The sequence below is a fragment of the Balaenoptera ricei genome, chromosome 10, assembly GCF_028023285.1.
Source record: "Balaenoptera ricei isolate mBalRic1 chromosome 10, mBalRic1.hap2, whole genome shotgun sequence".
Lineage (NCBI taxonomy): Eukaryota > Metazoa > Chordata > Mammalia > Artiodactyla > Balaenopteridae > Balaenoptera > Balaenoptera ricei.
Window position 1 is genome coordinate 52,442,623 of NC_082648.1, and position 17,979 is coordinate 52,460,601.

A 17,979-nucleotide genomic window follows, 5' to 3' on the forward strand; every position below is an offset into this window, starting at 1 on the left:
AATCTCATTTTGCACAATTCTGTCTGGCCTAGGGTGGCACACACAGAAGGCCAGTCCTGTCTTTCCCAATTACTTTTTCTACCACACCATCATTTTCTACAACTGCAGTCTGAGGCCGGCCGTATTTCTGAGGAACTCTGGCCACTAAGGTCCCAAGACAGAGGTACTCTCTTCAGAGCCCCTTGAAACAGTACTCAGTGGGTCCCTTCAACACTACCCAAAAAGATTTCCTTGAACTCAGCTTCCCTCTCCTACAAGAGCCTGATCGAATTGGATAAACTTGAGTACAAGGATCATCTTGTTAGTTAATAACTATACAACCATGGGGGAGTTAATTTACTTCCTTGGATCTCAATTTCCTGGTCTGTAAAATGGGTATAAAAACCATACACACCTCACAGAATTGTTGTGAGGATTAAATGAGATGCTGCACGTTAAAAAAAAAAAAAAAAAGTATATTGTCCGGCCCAGACTTCCAGACAGGTGACATGAAGTTTCTAATCAACCAACTGAGATTTTTCATCAGTCCTCGGGGACTCTGCCATGCTGGCCCAAGTTTTAAACCTACAGTCTTTTCTTGGGATCCACAGTAGCACAGTGATTGGAAGATCTATAACCTAACTGCATAGAGATGATTCTTCTGAAAACCAAACCAAACTTCTCACTTTATATAGAAAATGTGTGTGTGTGTGTGTGTGTGTGTGTGTGTGTGTATGGGGGGTGGGGAGGGTGAGAAGGTTTTCACTCTCCTTTAAGGAGCAAAATGGTTAATGAGTGTTTCCTGAGAAGTCCTCACCCCCAACATAGTCACACTTTACCTGTGTGTTTTGTAAACTAGAAAGGTGACAGTACCATTTAATATGCCTGATAAATGCCTCCCTCCCAAGGGGGAAAATATAGACGTCCATGAGTCTAGTATTGGCTTGGCCAAAAAGTTCGTTCGGGTTCTCCATACGACGTTATGGAAAAATCTGAACGGACTTTTTGGCCAACCCAATATTTATTGGTTTTCTCTGGCCAGGAGGAGTTTCAGCAGTAATTCAGGGATCCTTCTGTGGGCCAGAATAGAGGGAGCAGGGATCCGCCAACTTCCAGGGAACCTTGGACACTTTTATATCATCATGGTTCTTACCATGCAGAATTGCTATGAAGGCGAAAAGAGAGACATCTGCAGATGGTAATTATTATTTCCACCAAGCTGACCTCACTTGACATCCTGGGTGATATCAGGAAATGTGCGTATCTTCCACGCCTGCTGTTTACTAGAGATTTCCCTCTCTTAACCTCTTAACCTCCTGTGGCTAGATCTATTTTAGATGTCAGCCTCAGCAATAAGGGACTCTACAGGAACTAGCCCTGCTCACAGCCCTGCCAAAGGGGTAGGCCTGGGTGGCTGATGGTGCCCATCGCTGGCTCTGGAGTGGACACAGTCTACAGGCTGGGAAGTCACTTGTGACCTCGTAGAAAAGGTGAGTCGGGCCAATGAGATTCCTCTCTGGGAACGTGCAGCTGGGGGAGTCAGAACCTGGGCTGTCTGGTGGCAGAGACATATGCAGCGTGGCTGGTCTCAGGGCTGCCTGGGTTCCAGAGCCACCTTCGCTCCCATAAAGCCTGGCTCTTCAAGGGTTCTTCTTGTGGACCCCATAAATATCTCTTCCGACATTATTAAAATAAACACCTCCTTTTTTTGAGTCGGCATGAGTGGGTTTCTGTTTCCTCCAACAAAAAGAGCCTTCGGTACAAACACAGCACCCACCCTTGGGAAGAACATGCAGATGGAGCTATGTCTAAACATTCAGGGCATTTCCCGTGCGAGGCACCGTTTCAACAGTTCATTACACGGTATGCAGATACCGCTGGTTCCCGACTCACCCCTCCCTGGCTCTCCTCTACTGTACAAATTGCAAACATTTCTCTCACTCTCCCAACCTCCTTTGCTGCTAGGAGCGGTCATGTGACAGTTTTGGCCAGTGAGATGCAAGTGAATGTCTACTGGGACAGATAGGCTGTACCCTCCTTCCTGCCTTGCATGAAAATGTTATGTTTGGGGCTGCTGTCTCCATCTTGCAAGTACGAAGGAAAAAAAGCAGCAGAGGTGTCACCCCTGGCACACTGGAGGTGCTGCACCAACATGAACAACCACCAAATTCCAGCCTCCTTGATATTTCAGAAAATATACCCCTAAACTACTGTTACTTAGAGCTTTCTATCACTTACAAACAATATCTTTTCTAAATGATACACCTTGAAATAGAACTTGACATTGTTTCCTGTATTATAAGAAAAATGATTTTTTAAACCAAATATATGACAACTTGTTTTTCAGTTAACTTCTCTAAACATCAACTGAATGACATCAGCTTTCTAGGCAATTAAAAATCTAAGAGGGGACAAAGTATATACACGAACCACCATGCCACAAGGCAGAAAGTGAAAACGCTGTAAGAGGCAGCTGCTCTACGTGTATCTAGAGTAGGAGGAGACATGACTTCTGGTTGGGGGAGGGGAAAGCAGGAGGAGCATTTAAGTAAAACTCTAGAGAAAAAAGAGAATTCAGATGTTTGGAGATGGGGAGGAAGGGCATACGAGGCAGACAGCATGGTTTGAGCAAATATGGGAAACTGAAGGTCACGTACAAAAAATAGCAAGTTCATTCTGGCTGGCGTAGGGGAACAAAGATCAGATTTTTTTTTTTTTTAAGTTAGACCAAATTATATAACAAGCCTTGAATGCCAAGTGAAGGAGTTTGCGCTTTAGTCTCTGAGCCTTGGGGTGTTGTTGAAGGTTTCTGAGCAAACAGGTGTCAAGAGTAGTTGTTTAGGAAAATTGGCCTGATGGCAATATGTGGGCTGGACTGAGGAGGCAAGGAATGCCACTAGGGGCTGTGTAGCCGTCTGGGCGGGAGGCCACGAGGGAGGAACCAGCACAAAGTGAGAATGGAGTGGGGAAAAGAAACAGACTCGAGAGACACTGCAGAAGTACATGTGACACAAGTTGGCTACCGTCTGGATATGGGGTGTGAGTCATGGGAAGAACAATGTAGAAAACATGTTCTGGTACCGAATAGAAACGAACACCTCATGCGGTACCTCTGGCGCTGAAGACAGGAATGGCTTTATGCAGATGTTGGAGTCATGCACCTTCAGGTCATGGTCCCCAAGTCCCCTGGTCACTCCAATAGTCGCCATTACTCGGGCCTAGGAGTATAAGCAGAGGGTCGTCAGAAACACACACACACAGAGAAAGTATTCCCACCACAGTGTAGCTGCCACGGGCTAAGAGAGAAGCAGTCATTTTTCCGGTTCTTCCTGCCCCTCTCCATGCCCCTGGCTGCTAACTTCTGTGGGTACTTGTTTCCAAGGAAGGGCCCACCAAGGTCACTTGCATACTTGAGGAGTGGCTTTTCTAGCAATTATCTTAATTCTAATGGACTGCTGCTGTCTCATTTCAGATTTCTTTTGCAGAGACTGGAGGGAAGGGTGTCCAATAAACTAAATACAATACATCTGTGATGTCTACAGCTACTGAAATCAATTCAGACCAAATCCAACCATCTGCCCATCCCCCCATCCAGCCATCCACCCACCCATCTGCTATACACCCATCCTTCAAGTATTTACTGAACACCTGCTACGTCTCTAGTTCTGTGATAAAAGATGTAAAAACGTCAGAGGCAGATCCTGCCCACCCAAAGCTCATATATTACACTTTATGGCTGGAGAAAATAAACCATTAGCAACTCTATAACCTGTCCTGCTAACATCTTCACAAATTCCATCTGGGTGGAAAGGAACATGATGTCACTTTGCTGTAAATACACACAGAGACCTTATAGCTGAGACCACACCATCTGTAGCTTTCTCTACGTGGTTGTCCAAATGCTTTAAGGAAGCAATACGATTAAACTAATGCCTACACTGTCAGCCCAATGATCTCCTGGGAGGCCACAGATTTGATTTACCCAAACCTTTATTGAGCACCTACTATGTGCATACACCATGCTGTGGGGGGACAAATATCTAAGGCCTGGTCTCTCCTACAAAGGAACTTGGTAAGGGAGGCTAAGAGGTACATGTCTAATTAACAACATATGGAATATGGCTGAGTGCTGAAAGACACATGAACAATGGGTTGTATGAGTTCAGAGGAGGTAAAAATTCTACTAAGAAGTTTCCCTGGAGCAGGGGGCACTACATTTTTGTGCAGAAGGATATCCAGCATCAAGACAGGTAAACACAGAGGGCTGGAGTGACAGGCATTCTGGGTGGACTGACCCCCACTGCTCTAACACCTGGATTAGCGACACTATACCTGGTGTAGCGTCATCGTTCAAAGACCTGAACTTGAATCCTCGTTCTAATGCTTGGGTAATAAGAATAACTTATAAACGCTAAGACATGAATCTAACACATTACCATATCCTCATCCTACTTTCCCCCAAAAAGCTGTGGATTTTGGAGCTGGTTTCACATCAGAAGGCGGGCAGGTTTACAGTCGAGTGGAAATGAAACCGTAACACATATTTCAAAGGCAAGAATCAAAGGGGGTGAAATGCAGACACAGGAATGTGAACCTGGGGACCTCTGATCTGGCACTGCTCTGCTGGGGGCCTGGCCCAGCTCCCTTCTAGCTGAGACGCGTTCAGCTCTAAACGTGGACATTCTGAGTCCCTCATAGCCGTTCTGCTCTCCTTCCTGCTGTGGCACCTTCTCTGGTTGGATGTTTTAGTCCAAAGAAATCTGATATTTCTGCTAGTTACTGAACTTGTTTACATGTCCCACACAAGTCCTTCAAAGCATTGGCAGAAATCAAATGAAAAGTAACAGCAGTGAAAGTATTCTGAAACTTCTGGGGAGGTGTGTGCAGAGAGGAAGGAGAAAAGCCCTGTAAAAGATCAAGACAGAACTGATGTGTTGTAAAGCTTTCTCCGGAGATCATGGACTCCTGGGACAGAGGGGGCATGCTACTTTGGTACAGGGCAGGCCTGGAGCAGACTGACGCCACAGTGGCTTTTAAATAGGTCAACAGGTACAATGACTGAACTTGTCAGCTACATATCACAGAACTGTCAAGCCCTAATTAACTGAAATGCTAGAGGAACATGATGTCCTGGTGAATTGAACTGTTTGCTGAACTGGGAAAACCCTTGCTCTTTTAAATCTTTTTGCTGATAATCTTTGAAGAACACATTTTTCCACTTTCTTGTTGTACCAAGGAGAGTACACTGAACATAACTGAATAGCTTATTAAATACTCATGCATTTACTGACGGCCTGCCACGTGTCAAGTACCAGGCTGGACAGGTACCAAGGATACAAAGGCAACAGGATGTGGTCCTGAGCTTACTGGGGCTCACTGGGTAGCAGCAGGGTAATACTGAGAATTTCAGCACCACAAAGAACTGCAGCTGTAGGCGTAGATCACTGGGCTGAGTGATGTGCATTGATGGTGCCCACTCTACACAAAGATACACGAAACCCTACCAAGAGTAGAGCTCTTCCCTGTCATGATTCTCAACCAGGGATGGGGCAAGTTAGTTTGGAAAATGATGCATTTATTGATCAAATCGTTGTGTGTCACTTCCCTCCATGAAATGTCTCCTTCCAGTGAAATCACTGCTGGGCTACACTGAGCCCAAAACCTAATCCTGTGTGTTCTCTTTCACACACACACACGCAAGCACGCATGCACATGCCCACACGTACACTCAAGTTCTGCCCATGAAGGCCTCCTTCGGTTTTCTTATGAGTCACTTCATCCTGATAAAAGCTATCAAATGCTGAAAAAAATTTCAGCTGAAGATTCTTTTCAATGTGACCACATTTTTCACTTCTAATTGGAACTCTCAGCGCCTAGTTGAAATGTATTCGTGTTTGGAGGGAGAATGCAATGATTCAGAAGGTGTTTGTTCTTCCTGGGAGATGGCTTCAAAGCTTCCTCATCTCCATCTCTGCTCCAGGACTGCAGCCCTCTCCGGTCTCTGCTCAGCGACCACTTTAAGATCAACAGCCTTCCTCCAGCTCAGCAATGTTTGATTCTGACTGAGGCCCTGGGAGCTGGTGGTGGATGGTCTTTGCTATCTCCGCCTGGGATCTGGTCCATGTGATCCTATAGTGTAATCAGGGTGGAACTTCGGGTCCCCTTTCCAGGGGGCAAGTGGAGAAGCCACCTTGCAAAGCCTGAGCTTCCGTGGTGGGCTGTGAGGGCGCGAGAAGGAAGCAGAAGGCCATGGCTCAACATCTGGTACCACCCCTCGCCAGCCGCGTGACTGCCTGAGCAGTTTCAACCTCGGAGTCCCAGCTGCCTCATCTACCAAAGGGATATAAGACAGCCAGCTCTGCCTGCCTCGTGGCTTGTTGTCAGATACACAAGGAGATGATGTATGTGAAAGCGGTCGTGTTTAAACACTGTGAAAAAGTTATTCAAATGGATTGAGAAGGGGGATGTCATTTTCACCAAATTGACCTTAGTCCCTCATGCTCACCACCCCCGGCCCCCGACCCTGCCACTCCTTGGACCCTCAAGACAGGAGGCCTGAAGGATGATGGAGGGGATATTCTTTCAAGCTGTCAAGGCTATAAAATCGTGAGCTGCTGAGTGGAACACACAGATCACCACGGGCTCCGTGGAGACAGAGCCTTGTTCTCTGAGTCCGGGGCGGGCACGTGCCTACCTTCTTGCCTTCTCCATATATAAGGGGAAACTTCAAGTCATCCTCCTCAATGGTTTTGTATGCCCTGTAGGGGGATAAACAACATTAAAAAAAAAAAAAAAAAAAAAAAAGGTTTGCACTCAATTAGTGACCTGCTGCCCTGACACAGGCCGCCAGGTACTTTATTTTCCCTGAGACTCCGTCCGGTCACCACACTGCGGATCTCTTTCTGTATGAACAGTCATAGTGTGTGTGTGTGTGTGTGTGTGTGTGTGTGTGTGTGTCTGTGTGTGTGTCTGTGTGTACGTGTACATATTTGAACGAACCAGAAAATACCAAGTCATTACAGGCTTGAAGAGAGACAAAACGAGCTGGCATATTCACAATTAGCGAGCAGGGGTGATAGGTTCCTGTCTTAAGCATTTAGTGTCCGTGCGGTAATGAAGATCCCCAGCAGCAGTGGCAGGATTCTTGTCATTAATCTGGAACCGAAAGAAACAGCAGCGCTCAGCGATGGATGGGGGGCGGGCGGGGGGCGGGGAAACTGCTCCAAGAGCCAGTCCTCACCTGCGGGGGCTGTTTACGCCAAAGCAGCCTCGTGCTGGGACGGCTGGAGAAGGAATATTTAGAGCCTGCTTGACCTCAGCACGATATTCAAGGTTGGCAGAAAATCCTTTGTTTCACGATAGCTATTAAATGGCCATTCGACACACAGGAAGAAAATCCACTTCACGCGTCAATGGTTTATTCCAGACATGGTTGTCCAGATGCCACGACACACACAGCAGAGGCTGGCCAGGCTATGGTGAGCGAGCAAACGAAGGCCACGTCTCGCGATTTTGCTCACAAGGAAGTTAAAAAACAAACAAGCAGACGTGGTACCCAGTTACTAGCTGTATAACCCTGGGCAAGTGGCTCCACCTTTTCGGGTCTACGTTTCCTCATCTGTAAATGAGGATAATCACACAGGATGTGAAGAGCTTAGCACAGAGCCCGGCACTTAGTAAGTACTCAAGAAGTGGTAGCCATCGCTAGTATTTAGTAGAAAGCTAATACGTGGCACACCAGTCCCCCTTTCTGCAGAATGGGGACAACATTGCCTATTCAATTCCTCAGAGAAGTGGTAGGAAGACTAAGTAACAGATGGGGTAGGTTCTGCTAGGTTAGAGGCTAGAAGCAAGACGCTTTTCTCAACTAATATCTCCTGAGTGCATGAAAAAAAAATTAATTTGTGACGTGCCCCCTGGTCCTGGATATATCTAGGCAGCTGGGGAGTGAACCTGACATCAAATTTATGAAGGAGCTTGATATACAAAAGAACGCAACCCAATTGAAAAAGGGCTCAACCCCAAAGCTAAAGCAGGCACATCCTTATTTTCTAGGAAGTTATTTGGTTAAGTTCTTTCGCAGAGGGTAGAGGAACAGTGAAGTCTGGGCACTGGACGTGTCTGCGCCTGAGTTTAGCATTGCTTTCTGTACAGCCCTGGGCGAGTGGATAAGCCTCTCTGGACCTCAGTTTCCTCCTTAAGCAGAGAGCCCAAAAAATCCTGGGCTTGTTGTGAGGATAAAAATGGGCTGATGAATGTGACAAGCTTAGGAAGTATTTAGCCCAGTGCCTGGCACATGCTGACAGCTTGATAAAAGCTAGTTGCTGCTGCTGCTACCGTCAAGTGGGCCCAGCGGTATGCCATGAATTGAATTTTCGAAAAAGGAACCATACTATTTCCTTCCCCCAAATCTACCAAATTAACACAAAGTGGAAATAGCTACTGTGATGTTTCTATACTCCCATGAACTATCTAAGACACTGTGGTATCCAAGTCACTTGGGGACCAAACAGAGCTATTATTAGAATGCACTCCGCTCGGGGATTGAATGAGTTTGTAGACCAGTGGTTCTCCGTCTTGGCTGCATATGGAATCACCTGGGGAGGCTTTAAAAATCCTGATGCTCAGGTCACATCCCAGAGCAATTAAATGTGAACTTCTGGGGATGGGACCCAGGTACCAGGAATTTTTTTAAAGCTTCCCAAGTGATTCCAGCGTGCAGCCACGGTTGAGAACCACTACTGCAGACCCAAATCATTAGCTAACATTCAAAATCGGTTCAGCAATAAGCCCCCTGTCACCTTGACCCTAAAGACGACAGACTACATGGCTCAAGGGAAAGGGGGTAATGGCTTGAGAAAGGCTGCGTAGTGGGCACAAGCAGGGCTTGGGGACCGAAAGGAGGAAGTGTGGAGAGTAAGAAGACAGGTTCAGACAGAGAGGAGGATGCAGTGGGGACGGTCCCCAGGGAGGGGCTGGGCCTGGAGATCCAGGCACAGAGTCTGGAATCACTCGTGAAGCAGAAGGTGGCAGCTCTAGAATCAAGGACTGGAAATTACTTAGAGCTCAGCGGAGACAGGCTAAGAGCACTCTGAACAAGCTTGAAAAGGCAGCAAAAAACTGTCCTCTGACTCTACCATAAGCCCAGGCAATCGAGTTCTCTCAGGGCAGAGAATTTCAGGAGAGTGAAGTCCGTGTCACCACAGCTCTGAAAGGCAAACACTCATCTTGGCGTTGTCACCCACAGGAACAAGACCACCACAAGTGCTAATATTACATTTTAGCCCCTGTTTCTTCATCTTCAAGAACAACAAAAAAATTGAAAATGGAAAAGACAGCTCTGGGAAAGAAAGGTTTATTCTGTTCCTGCCATGGTTGGTTTTCAATCAAATATGAGCCCCCTCCCCGCCCCTCCCCAACAAATGACCAGGGTGAATAGCTACAAATAAGAAGAGAAAGCAGAGCACCTGCCCCCCGGCAGCCTTTCAGAGTCTGAAGCACAGATCATCACGTGACGGTAAGTGGACTTCCCGCCATGGTTAAAGTCTTAAATAACAAAGAACAAAATACTCAAGAGTTAAAACTGGTAACGTGATTAAAGACGGTGTAAATCAATGACAGCTAATAATAGTGACCTCAGCTGTAACTTACTGAACACCTTGTACAAGGCCAGACACTGGGCTGGGTATTTGCGTACCACGTCTAAAATCTCTCAAAGACCCTGCAGTGTCCCATCTGACAGATGAGGAGATCGAGGCCCAGAGAGGTTACGTTACTCTCCCGAGATCGTATCCCGTGTCAGCGGCCCTTAAGCTAAACTCAGACTGTCCCAGAAAACACACCAAAGAAATGTGATGTCAGGGTTTAGCTCTGCAGGTTTCTCATTCTAGTTGAAGAGTCTCAAATGAGACCATTATTGCCCACCTCCCAGTGGGTAAAAAGCAGGCAATGATGGGGAACTTTTGGCAGAAAAGGAAGGGGAATTTTCTGTGTGAGGCAAAAGAGCAAAAGGTGACCATGAGGGGACAAAACCAGCAGCTGTTCCCCAACACAGCCTACAGGGAAGAACACAGGGAAGTTGCGGAAGCCACCGCTTCCCAGGTCATTTTGCCTGTGGCCAAGGAGTCCGACGGAGTCCTCTCCCACAGACTGCAGGCCTCCCTCAATCTGTCTTGCAGCTTAAGGGGCCACCTCAGCTTCTGCTGTTCATATTACATCCGTAGTCCATGTCTAGGCTGTGGGCTTGAATCTGTACGCTTCCCAAGTGTCCTTGGCTTCCACTCCTCTCCGCTGGGGGAGGTGAGACGATAAGAGAGGTTGGAAGCTTGAGAGCTCTAGGACATCGACGTACTTAGGGCCTAAGATGAAGAGATAAAGTCTATTCCTTCACGTCAGATCTTACGGTTCCCGAAATCCTGATTAAATTTTTTAAAAAACTCCCCAAACAGGGAATTCCCTGGCGGTCCAGTGGTTAAGACTCAGCGCTTTCACTGCCGGGGCCCGGGTTTAATCCCTGGCTGGGGAACCAAGATCCTGCGAACCTCGCGGTGTGGCCAAAAAACAACAACACCCCCCAGAAAAACCTCCCCAAATAGATTACTCACTAGTTTACAATAATATAACTGACCAGAGATCATATTCAAATAATTACTTGTTACAAGAAAGCAAAACTGAAAGGCTTAGGAAAGATATTTAGACTCTCATTTGGGGTCAATTCCTTTACGAATATTTATGAGGCCAACTGACACAAGGATGAGATGAGAAAAAAAAAAAAATGCAAGGCTTAAAAAGGGCTGAATAAATTAAAGGGCTTTCCCTAACTCCAGGCGGTATCCTCAGAAGTTTCCATTAAACATTTTTTAAAGTAAGTGTAATAGTTCCCCTTGCAGCGTTGATTCTGCAAAGCTGAAAAGACAAGGCACCATTGATCTGGACCCACTGGAAGGAGAAGCCCAGCTCTGGAAGAGACCAGAAGGCCACTAAGTTGGCTGTACCCCAAATGCAGGAATCCCTCCTTCAACACCCCTCACACTGGTCCTGGCCTCTGTCATCGAATGGGCTGCTGTAGATAGTCTTTGTCTGAGGAGCTTTACCGGACTAACTTTGCAGTGCCACTGGAGAACAGCCCCGGGAAATTCTTTTTTAAACTGACCCAGTCACCCATTGATGTGTTGGTCTGTCTTCTGGGAAAACATGAAAGAAATCTAGTCTTTCTTCTACTTCAGAGCTCTGCAAATATTTGAAGAGAGCTATCTCAAAGTTTTCTCTTTCCTAGTCTCATCAACTGTCCTTCACAGGACCTGAGGCACCATCCCTAACCATCCATTCAACCAGTATTTATTAACTGAGCACCAAATACTGCGCAAGGGGCCCTCTCGGAGCCTTCTAGTTTGTCGCAGTCCTCAAAGAATGGCACTCAGAACTGAAAACACTTAAGATGTGGTCCACAAAAGAATGAAATGATTACTTCTTTGATTTAGACCTTGCTCTTTTTTAAATGACTGTAGCTTATATTGGCGGTATGTGCAGGTACACGTCTCTGCATGGTTTAGGGTCATATAATGAAACAATGAGTGAAAACAAACAAGCAAAAAACCCAATCAAACAAAACCCCAGTCAGTCCACAAGAAAAAAGACTTGAGAAGGTTTCTTGACTCATCGTCTTCCTCTAAGTTTACACTCATGCAATGAATATTTTACTTTGAGTGGAAAACTCCATTGCCCTTATTATCTTGCTAGTTTCAATCCATCGTTCCAACCCACCAAGGGACATATGAATCCATATCCTTTCATCCAAACAAATCAGCTCTCCTTCTATGCTATGTCACGTTAAATTTGATAACCAGCTCTGCCATCTTCATCCAGGTCATTGAAGAAAAAAAAAACAATGCTAAGCAGAACCAAGCCATTAGAGACCTTCCTCCAGGTCAACCTAACCAGACAAAGGGTATATCAATATTTTTTGAAGGCAAGTGGATGAAAGTAAGTGCAATTTGAAAAATCGTGTTCTTGTCTGGTGGAAACATAGAAGACAGACTCAACAGCAGAGGGCAGACAATGAGATATCCATGTTTAAATTACTGGGTGGTGGGGCAGGGGGTGATTTAGGACTAAAAAAGGCTGAAAACACCGACCCAGAGAGACACTGTCCTCATGAATTTTAGACTCTTTGGGTGTAGCTCTCAGGCCATCTATGAAGCAACTGAACTGCTGTCCACACAGTATTTCTCCATCTTGTCCAAAGACTAAGAGAAGAAACCATCAACTTTCTTACAAAGTCAAAATACATCCATGTACACTATTGCCACGATCAACCAGCCTAGACACCCTATCAAAACGTTGGAGATTGCTAATTGAGCTTGACTTATTAGTGAACCCAAGTTGTTCCGCAGATTACACCACCTCCAGGGGATGCGGATCCTTCAAACTGCTCTCACTCCTAAGGCAAGAGAGAGGCACTGATTGCTCCCCCATCAGCCTGGCCCTTCCAGACTGCAGCTCTCCTTCTGCCCCTCCTCTGCTCCCACACCCCTCCCTCTCCTTTCAGGGCATTCTCCCACCTTCCCTGAGGACTTCGGTTTAGGTTTACAGATTGCTTTCCCATTCTTTCCCCTGCATGTTATTCTCAGCAACTTTACATGTTGTGATGGTGCTTCTGGAATCCTGACCTTACAACTCCTACCTACTTCCTGATGACCTTCTTCACTGCTCCCCATCAGCACCTGGTCACATGGGCTGCACCAAAAGCATCCTCTCCTCTGAGATTTGCACTCTAAGTCACCTCCCCTCTCACTCCTTTGCTGTGGCTCTCAGGCCAGGTCCCCCCCCACCCCACCCACTTGGTCCCGCCCTTCTAACTACCTTCTGGCTACTCTTGTTTCTGGATCCAGCCTCCACTTGTGGCAAATGTTTACAATATTTTTCTTGCTAACAGCTTAGAATGCCTCACCTTCTTGATCCTCTAGTAAGAAGGAAACACAACAAGAGTTTTTTGTTTATTCATGTCACACCATCTTCTTCGGCCTACAGCACTGCAATTGCCTCATCGGGCCTCCCTGCAATAATCTAGGCAAGAGAGGATGGTGCCACAGCTACAGTGACGGCAGTGAAGGTGTTGAAAACTGTTCAGTTTTGTCCTTTACCTCTATTCTCAGAGCAACCAGAGTAATTATTTTAAAATGTCAGATAACGTCATTACCCTACTCAAACCCTCCAATGGCTTTCCCATCATACTTGAAATAAAAGCCAAGTAATGAAATGACCTTCTTTAAAAATCACTCCCCACCCCCAAACTTCCTATTCCCCTTCTTTGCTTTCTTTTTCTTCAGGCATCTCCTGCCACCTAACATTTTAAGTATTTTACTTATTTTGTTTATTTTCTCGACTGCTCCCCTGTGCGCCCTGCCCCCCACTTAAGTTCTATGAGGACGGAGATTTTTGTTTTGCTACCTGTGGCATCCCTGGTACCTAAAAGACTGCTCAGCATATAATGAGTGCCCAACAGATGTTCGATTAAGTGAGCAAATCAGCGAATGCTACTTACTCCAGGCAGTGGCTTTATTCTGCCCTGTCATATTTTCTTGTTCTTTATGTATTCACAAAACAAAAGCAAAAAGTCTTGTTTTCAGTGGCTGCTTTCTAAGTCTCAGCCCATGCTCACTCACATGCACATCCTTTTCCTGCCCCGGTCTTGCCTGGCTGTGGGCTGCTCCTTGGAGTATACATTTTAGACACATTCACTGAACGTTTGAACTCAAGAGATGCCCCGGCAGCCACAGTGATGTCTTTTCACCCTTCTGATGAGTAGCAATTATACGACTCCTCCTGGATGAACACGTCTCGTCTCTGTATCCCTTTTGTAATTTTTACCAGAAAAACCTTTGCTTGCATTTTCAGACTGGCCGAGAGGCCTGCAAGCACATCTTCCACAGCCATTTCTCTTTCCATCCACAGTCATCACTCCTCGGCTTAAAATTCTCCAGTGGCTTTCTATCATCTTAAAATATAACCCAGCGATGAGGCCCTCCATGGTCTGATCTTTGACACTGCTCTGACATCTTTTATACTCTGCCACGTGCTCGGGACACTAGCTTTCTTCCTGTTTCTTCAACGTGCCACGGGGGCTCGTCCTTCCCTCTTCCTGGGCCATTCTTCCTCCAGACCTCACAGAGCCGGCTCCTGGCCATCCCGCAGAGCGCCTTCTGCAACCGCTCGTCTAAAAGTATGGTGCTGGGCTTCCCTGGTGGCGCAGTGGCTGAGAATCCGCCTGCCAATGCAGGGGACACGGGTTCGAGCCCTGGTCTGGGAAGATCCCACGTGCCGCGGAGCAACTGGGCCCGCGAGCCACAACTACTGAGCCTGCGCGTCTGGAGCCTGTGCTACGCAACGAGAGGCCGCGATAGTGAGAGGCCCGCGCACCGCGATGAAGAGTGGCCCCCGCTCGCCGCAACTAGAGAAAGCCCTCGCACAGAAACGAAGACCCAACGCAGCCAAAAATAAATAAATAAATAAATAAATAAATTTTATAAATAAATAAATAAATAAAAGCATGGCGCTCCCTGCTCTTGTCTCAGCTCTGCAAGGTACTTACACAGCACAGTTGGAAACTACCGTATTTATTAATTGACTCATTCTGTCTCCCCCTCTAAAACATTAGCTCCATGCAGCCAGGGATTTTGTCTTATTCACTGTTCTATCCTCATATCGACAACCGTGCGGGCACATTGTGGATGTAAAGTAGATACTAGCTAAACGGATGAATACATGAATAAAGGCTGCCACCTCCTCTTTAGCGCACGCTTCCCCGCTCATTTTTCCTTAACAGCAAGCTTTTCTGGGGCTGAAATTTGGGGTTGAGTTCCATCAGTGATACCTTGGATTTTTGTTTACTCCATTATATTAAAATTTTAGGTTCCCTTTTATCACCAATACGTATTTGTAGATAGTCATAAAGTTATAAAAATGGCGTTTATGATCTTCTTATCGCTTTCTCGTGATAATTCCTAGGCGTCACCTACAGAATGGTAGCTTTTGGTGCAGTGGTTCTCCAGGGTCTACGGTGTTACCTAGACAATTTTCTTCTTCCATATTAACTCAGGCAAAAGTCTACTTGGGAAGGCAAGTCCCCACTTAAGAAAGTTCTTTCTCATCTTTGCTGGATTCCTCCATTCCCAGCCACAGCCCCCCCTCTGACTTCGTAACCCACAGGCCAGGGACCCAACGTTCATGATTTGGCACCATCCACATAGATCACTTCCCATGCTCTCCCTTCTCTCCTAAGTCCTGACTTTTAACTAGAAAGAGGGATGGAAATAGCACTTGCTTCCCTAAGTCTTAATTTCCTTGGTGGGACTTCAAAGTCATTTAAGAAGAATGTGACCCCTTCTGAGGGTTGTGATGGACCCTCTTCCTTTGGGGACTGCCTCATCTTGATCATCCACTCCTGCGGTTCCAGTGACACACACCAGTGAGTCACATTCTTCCACTCGCTGACCTCTCGACGTGGCCTTGGACGGCTCTCCTCCCCTGGGAGTCTTTCTTCCTGGATTCTCCCCGCCTGGCAGAGTCCACTGCGGGCGCAGAGTCAGAAGTTCTGAAGTCACAGCTGAGTCCTCACGTGGACTTGCTGTGTGAACTTGGCAAAGTCCCGCAACCTCACTGCATTTGCTTCTTCAGCTGCCTTTCTTCACGGAAGTTTCCAAGGATTAAATGCAAATATGTCTGGGAAAGTCCTTTGTGAAGAAGGATAAGGTGCTATTTAACTCTAAGTTGTGGCTATTACAGTCTTAGGAGCGTCCCTCATCACTGGGGAGGTAGAGCACAGATAACCGGTCCCCACAGGCAGGAGGACAGCACATTCCCCCAGGAAAACTGCTTCCTGCTGAACCCCCGAGACACCCCAATTCATACTTTTTCTACTGCCGCTAGTGATACCAAAGCATGAAGGAGAGCACCTGTGCAACTTTCATCTGGAAAGGTCTATGGTTCCACCAGAAAGTGAAGACTCAGAGACTCAGAAGGGTATCTCCGAGCTAATAATCTAAAGGGGGTGCTTTGGGGTTGGTCTGAAATAGTCATAAATGGAGAATCTTCCCCCCTCAGCTAGAAGCTCAGCGCCCTTCTAAGAGGGAGGTTAAGCCCCAGGAAGTCTCGTTTGCCCAGACAGAAACTAAGTCCTAGGCAGACAGAGGCACATCTCAGAGGGGCTGAGCAGGTTTGGATGGAGGATGGTAGACAGAGTGTCTCAGGCTCTGGTCCCCATCTCTGGCTTCTAACAACCAAATCTCAACAGAAGCCTGAATCCGAGGAGGCCTGGGATGAAACATCACCGAGGCCTGGCTGGTCAGGAACAGACACATGCCGAGAGCCCAAATGCTACTTGTGGCTTTTAAGAGCTTGGCATGACCTCAATTAAGCAATTCACGGAATCCGCAGAGGCTCTCCCACCAACTCAGCTCTCTCCACACCCATCCTCCCCCAGACCTTCCTGGAAAAAGCAACACGGGATTGGCAATCACCTCATTCTTCCTTTTTCCTGCCAGCCCTCTGTATTTGCAAAGGAGTCGAGCCCAAAGCCTAACCACAGAGCTCAGAAAGTGGAGGCTGCTTCCTGCTCCTGGAGATGGCCCTGCAGTGGGCGGCCCATGCCCCCCTCCTCGCTGTATGAATATCTGTGCTTGCGTTTCCTTTAAGGCAACACAAGATTTTGGTACTTTGTCAGGTCTGACTCTTATTTTTTTAATGCCTTCTTGTAAGAGGCCCCTTTTCCTGGTTTCAAAGATTCACAGTTAAGAAATTCCCCCCAAATTTCTTAAATTTGTCTTTGGATGAAATCTTAATATGCTGGAAAAGTGTCCCCCAACTGTCAGGGAGGGTGAATGTGAGCCAAACTTAATGAGGTCAGGCTCAAGTCGGAGCCAGGGAGTAAGGCTGAGAGGCCGCGCTCGGGGCCCCAGGGTGAGTAGCAAGAGGCTAAGAAACATCCCCTACCCAGCAGGTAGGCTGGGGGTTAGGAGTATCTTCTCTGACACAGGCTCACCACTGTATATACAAGCAGGCTTTCCTTAGTTGTAGATCTGAGTTTTGAGGGATGGGGTCATATTTTGATGCACTGGGTCCCTGGATTTATGTGCCAGGAGTTGTTGTCAATGGGTATCTTAATTACTGGATTCCTGGGAAAGTCCCCCTGTGAGGCCAAGCCTCCACCAACAAATGCCACTTTATTTTCTCCTTTTGGTCCTTGGGCTGTCGTTTAAATTAGTTGGAAGCCTCCAGGCCCTGAGCTATACACAAGTTGGTGCGCTGGTGCTAATACAGTGCAACAGTCTGGATTCAGGCACAAACAGCATGCTTGAACTGTAAGAGTGTGATTACTGTTTGGTGATGTAACTGAAGAGAGCTGGCAGGTACTGTGCAGCCCAGCTTGTGTACGGCTGGCTGTGATGAGAGAAACCAGTGGAAGGGGAAACCTTCCGGCCCTCTCTGCAGGAAAACTTTTTTTCATAATGGGGGGCAAGCTCTGTTCCTGACATTGCCGTTGCCCTTGAGGAAACACCGCCCCCCGCCCCCCGCCGGCACCCATTAGTAGGGCCGACCCACAAGCCCTGGGAAAATGCCTACCTCTCCCCTTCCTCCCGTCAGCATGCCTGGACCAGAGCCCGCCTGGCGTTCTGCGAGTGGTAACCATGCCTCTCTTTTGGCCTAAACACTCCTCTTCCTACCGCCAGGCCTCTGGTGGCGGCGAGACGCAAAGGGCTTGCGTTCACGTCACTGGTCCATGTCCCCTGGGAGCATCCGCTGGGTCGGAGCAGAGGTTTCACACTCTGTGACTTTCAAAGACACGTATCAATCTTGTTAACCCAGTGTACACCCACACACACCTCAAAAAACAATATTTATGTTTACCATGTGATATCCACTTTGATATTTTCTTTTCTCCCTGTGCAACTTAATGTAAAATGCACATCTCCATACACCAAACTCTCCATACACCAAACTGAT

At 47.0% G+C, this 17,979-nt stretch overlaps 1 protein-coding gene across 2 annotated transcripts in view; it reads right to left on the reverse strand.

The window, feature by feature from the left end:
• The window catches only part of PPM1H (protein phosphatase, Mg2+/Mn2+ dependent 1H), a 265,477-nt gene that overhangs the window by 37,620 nt on the left and 209,878 nt on the right, over positions 1-17,979 (reverse strand). For both annotated transcript variants that reach the window (XM_059936399.1, XM_059936398.1), the window contains exons 7-8: positions 6,674-6,737; positions 3,090-3,197 (exon numbers count right to left, since the gene is read on the reverse strand). In XM_059936399.1, coding sequence (XP_059792382.1) covers positions 3,090-3,197; positions 6,674-6,737 — 172 coding nt within the window. The remainder of the gene's footprint in view (positions 1-3,089; positions 3,198-6,673; positions 6,738-17,979) is intronic.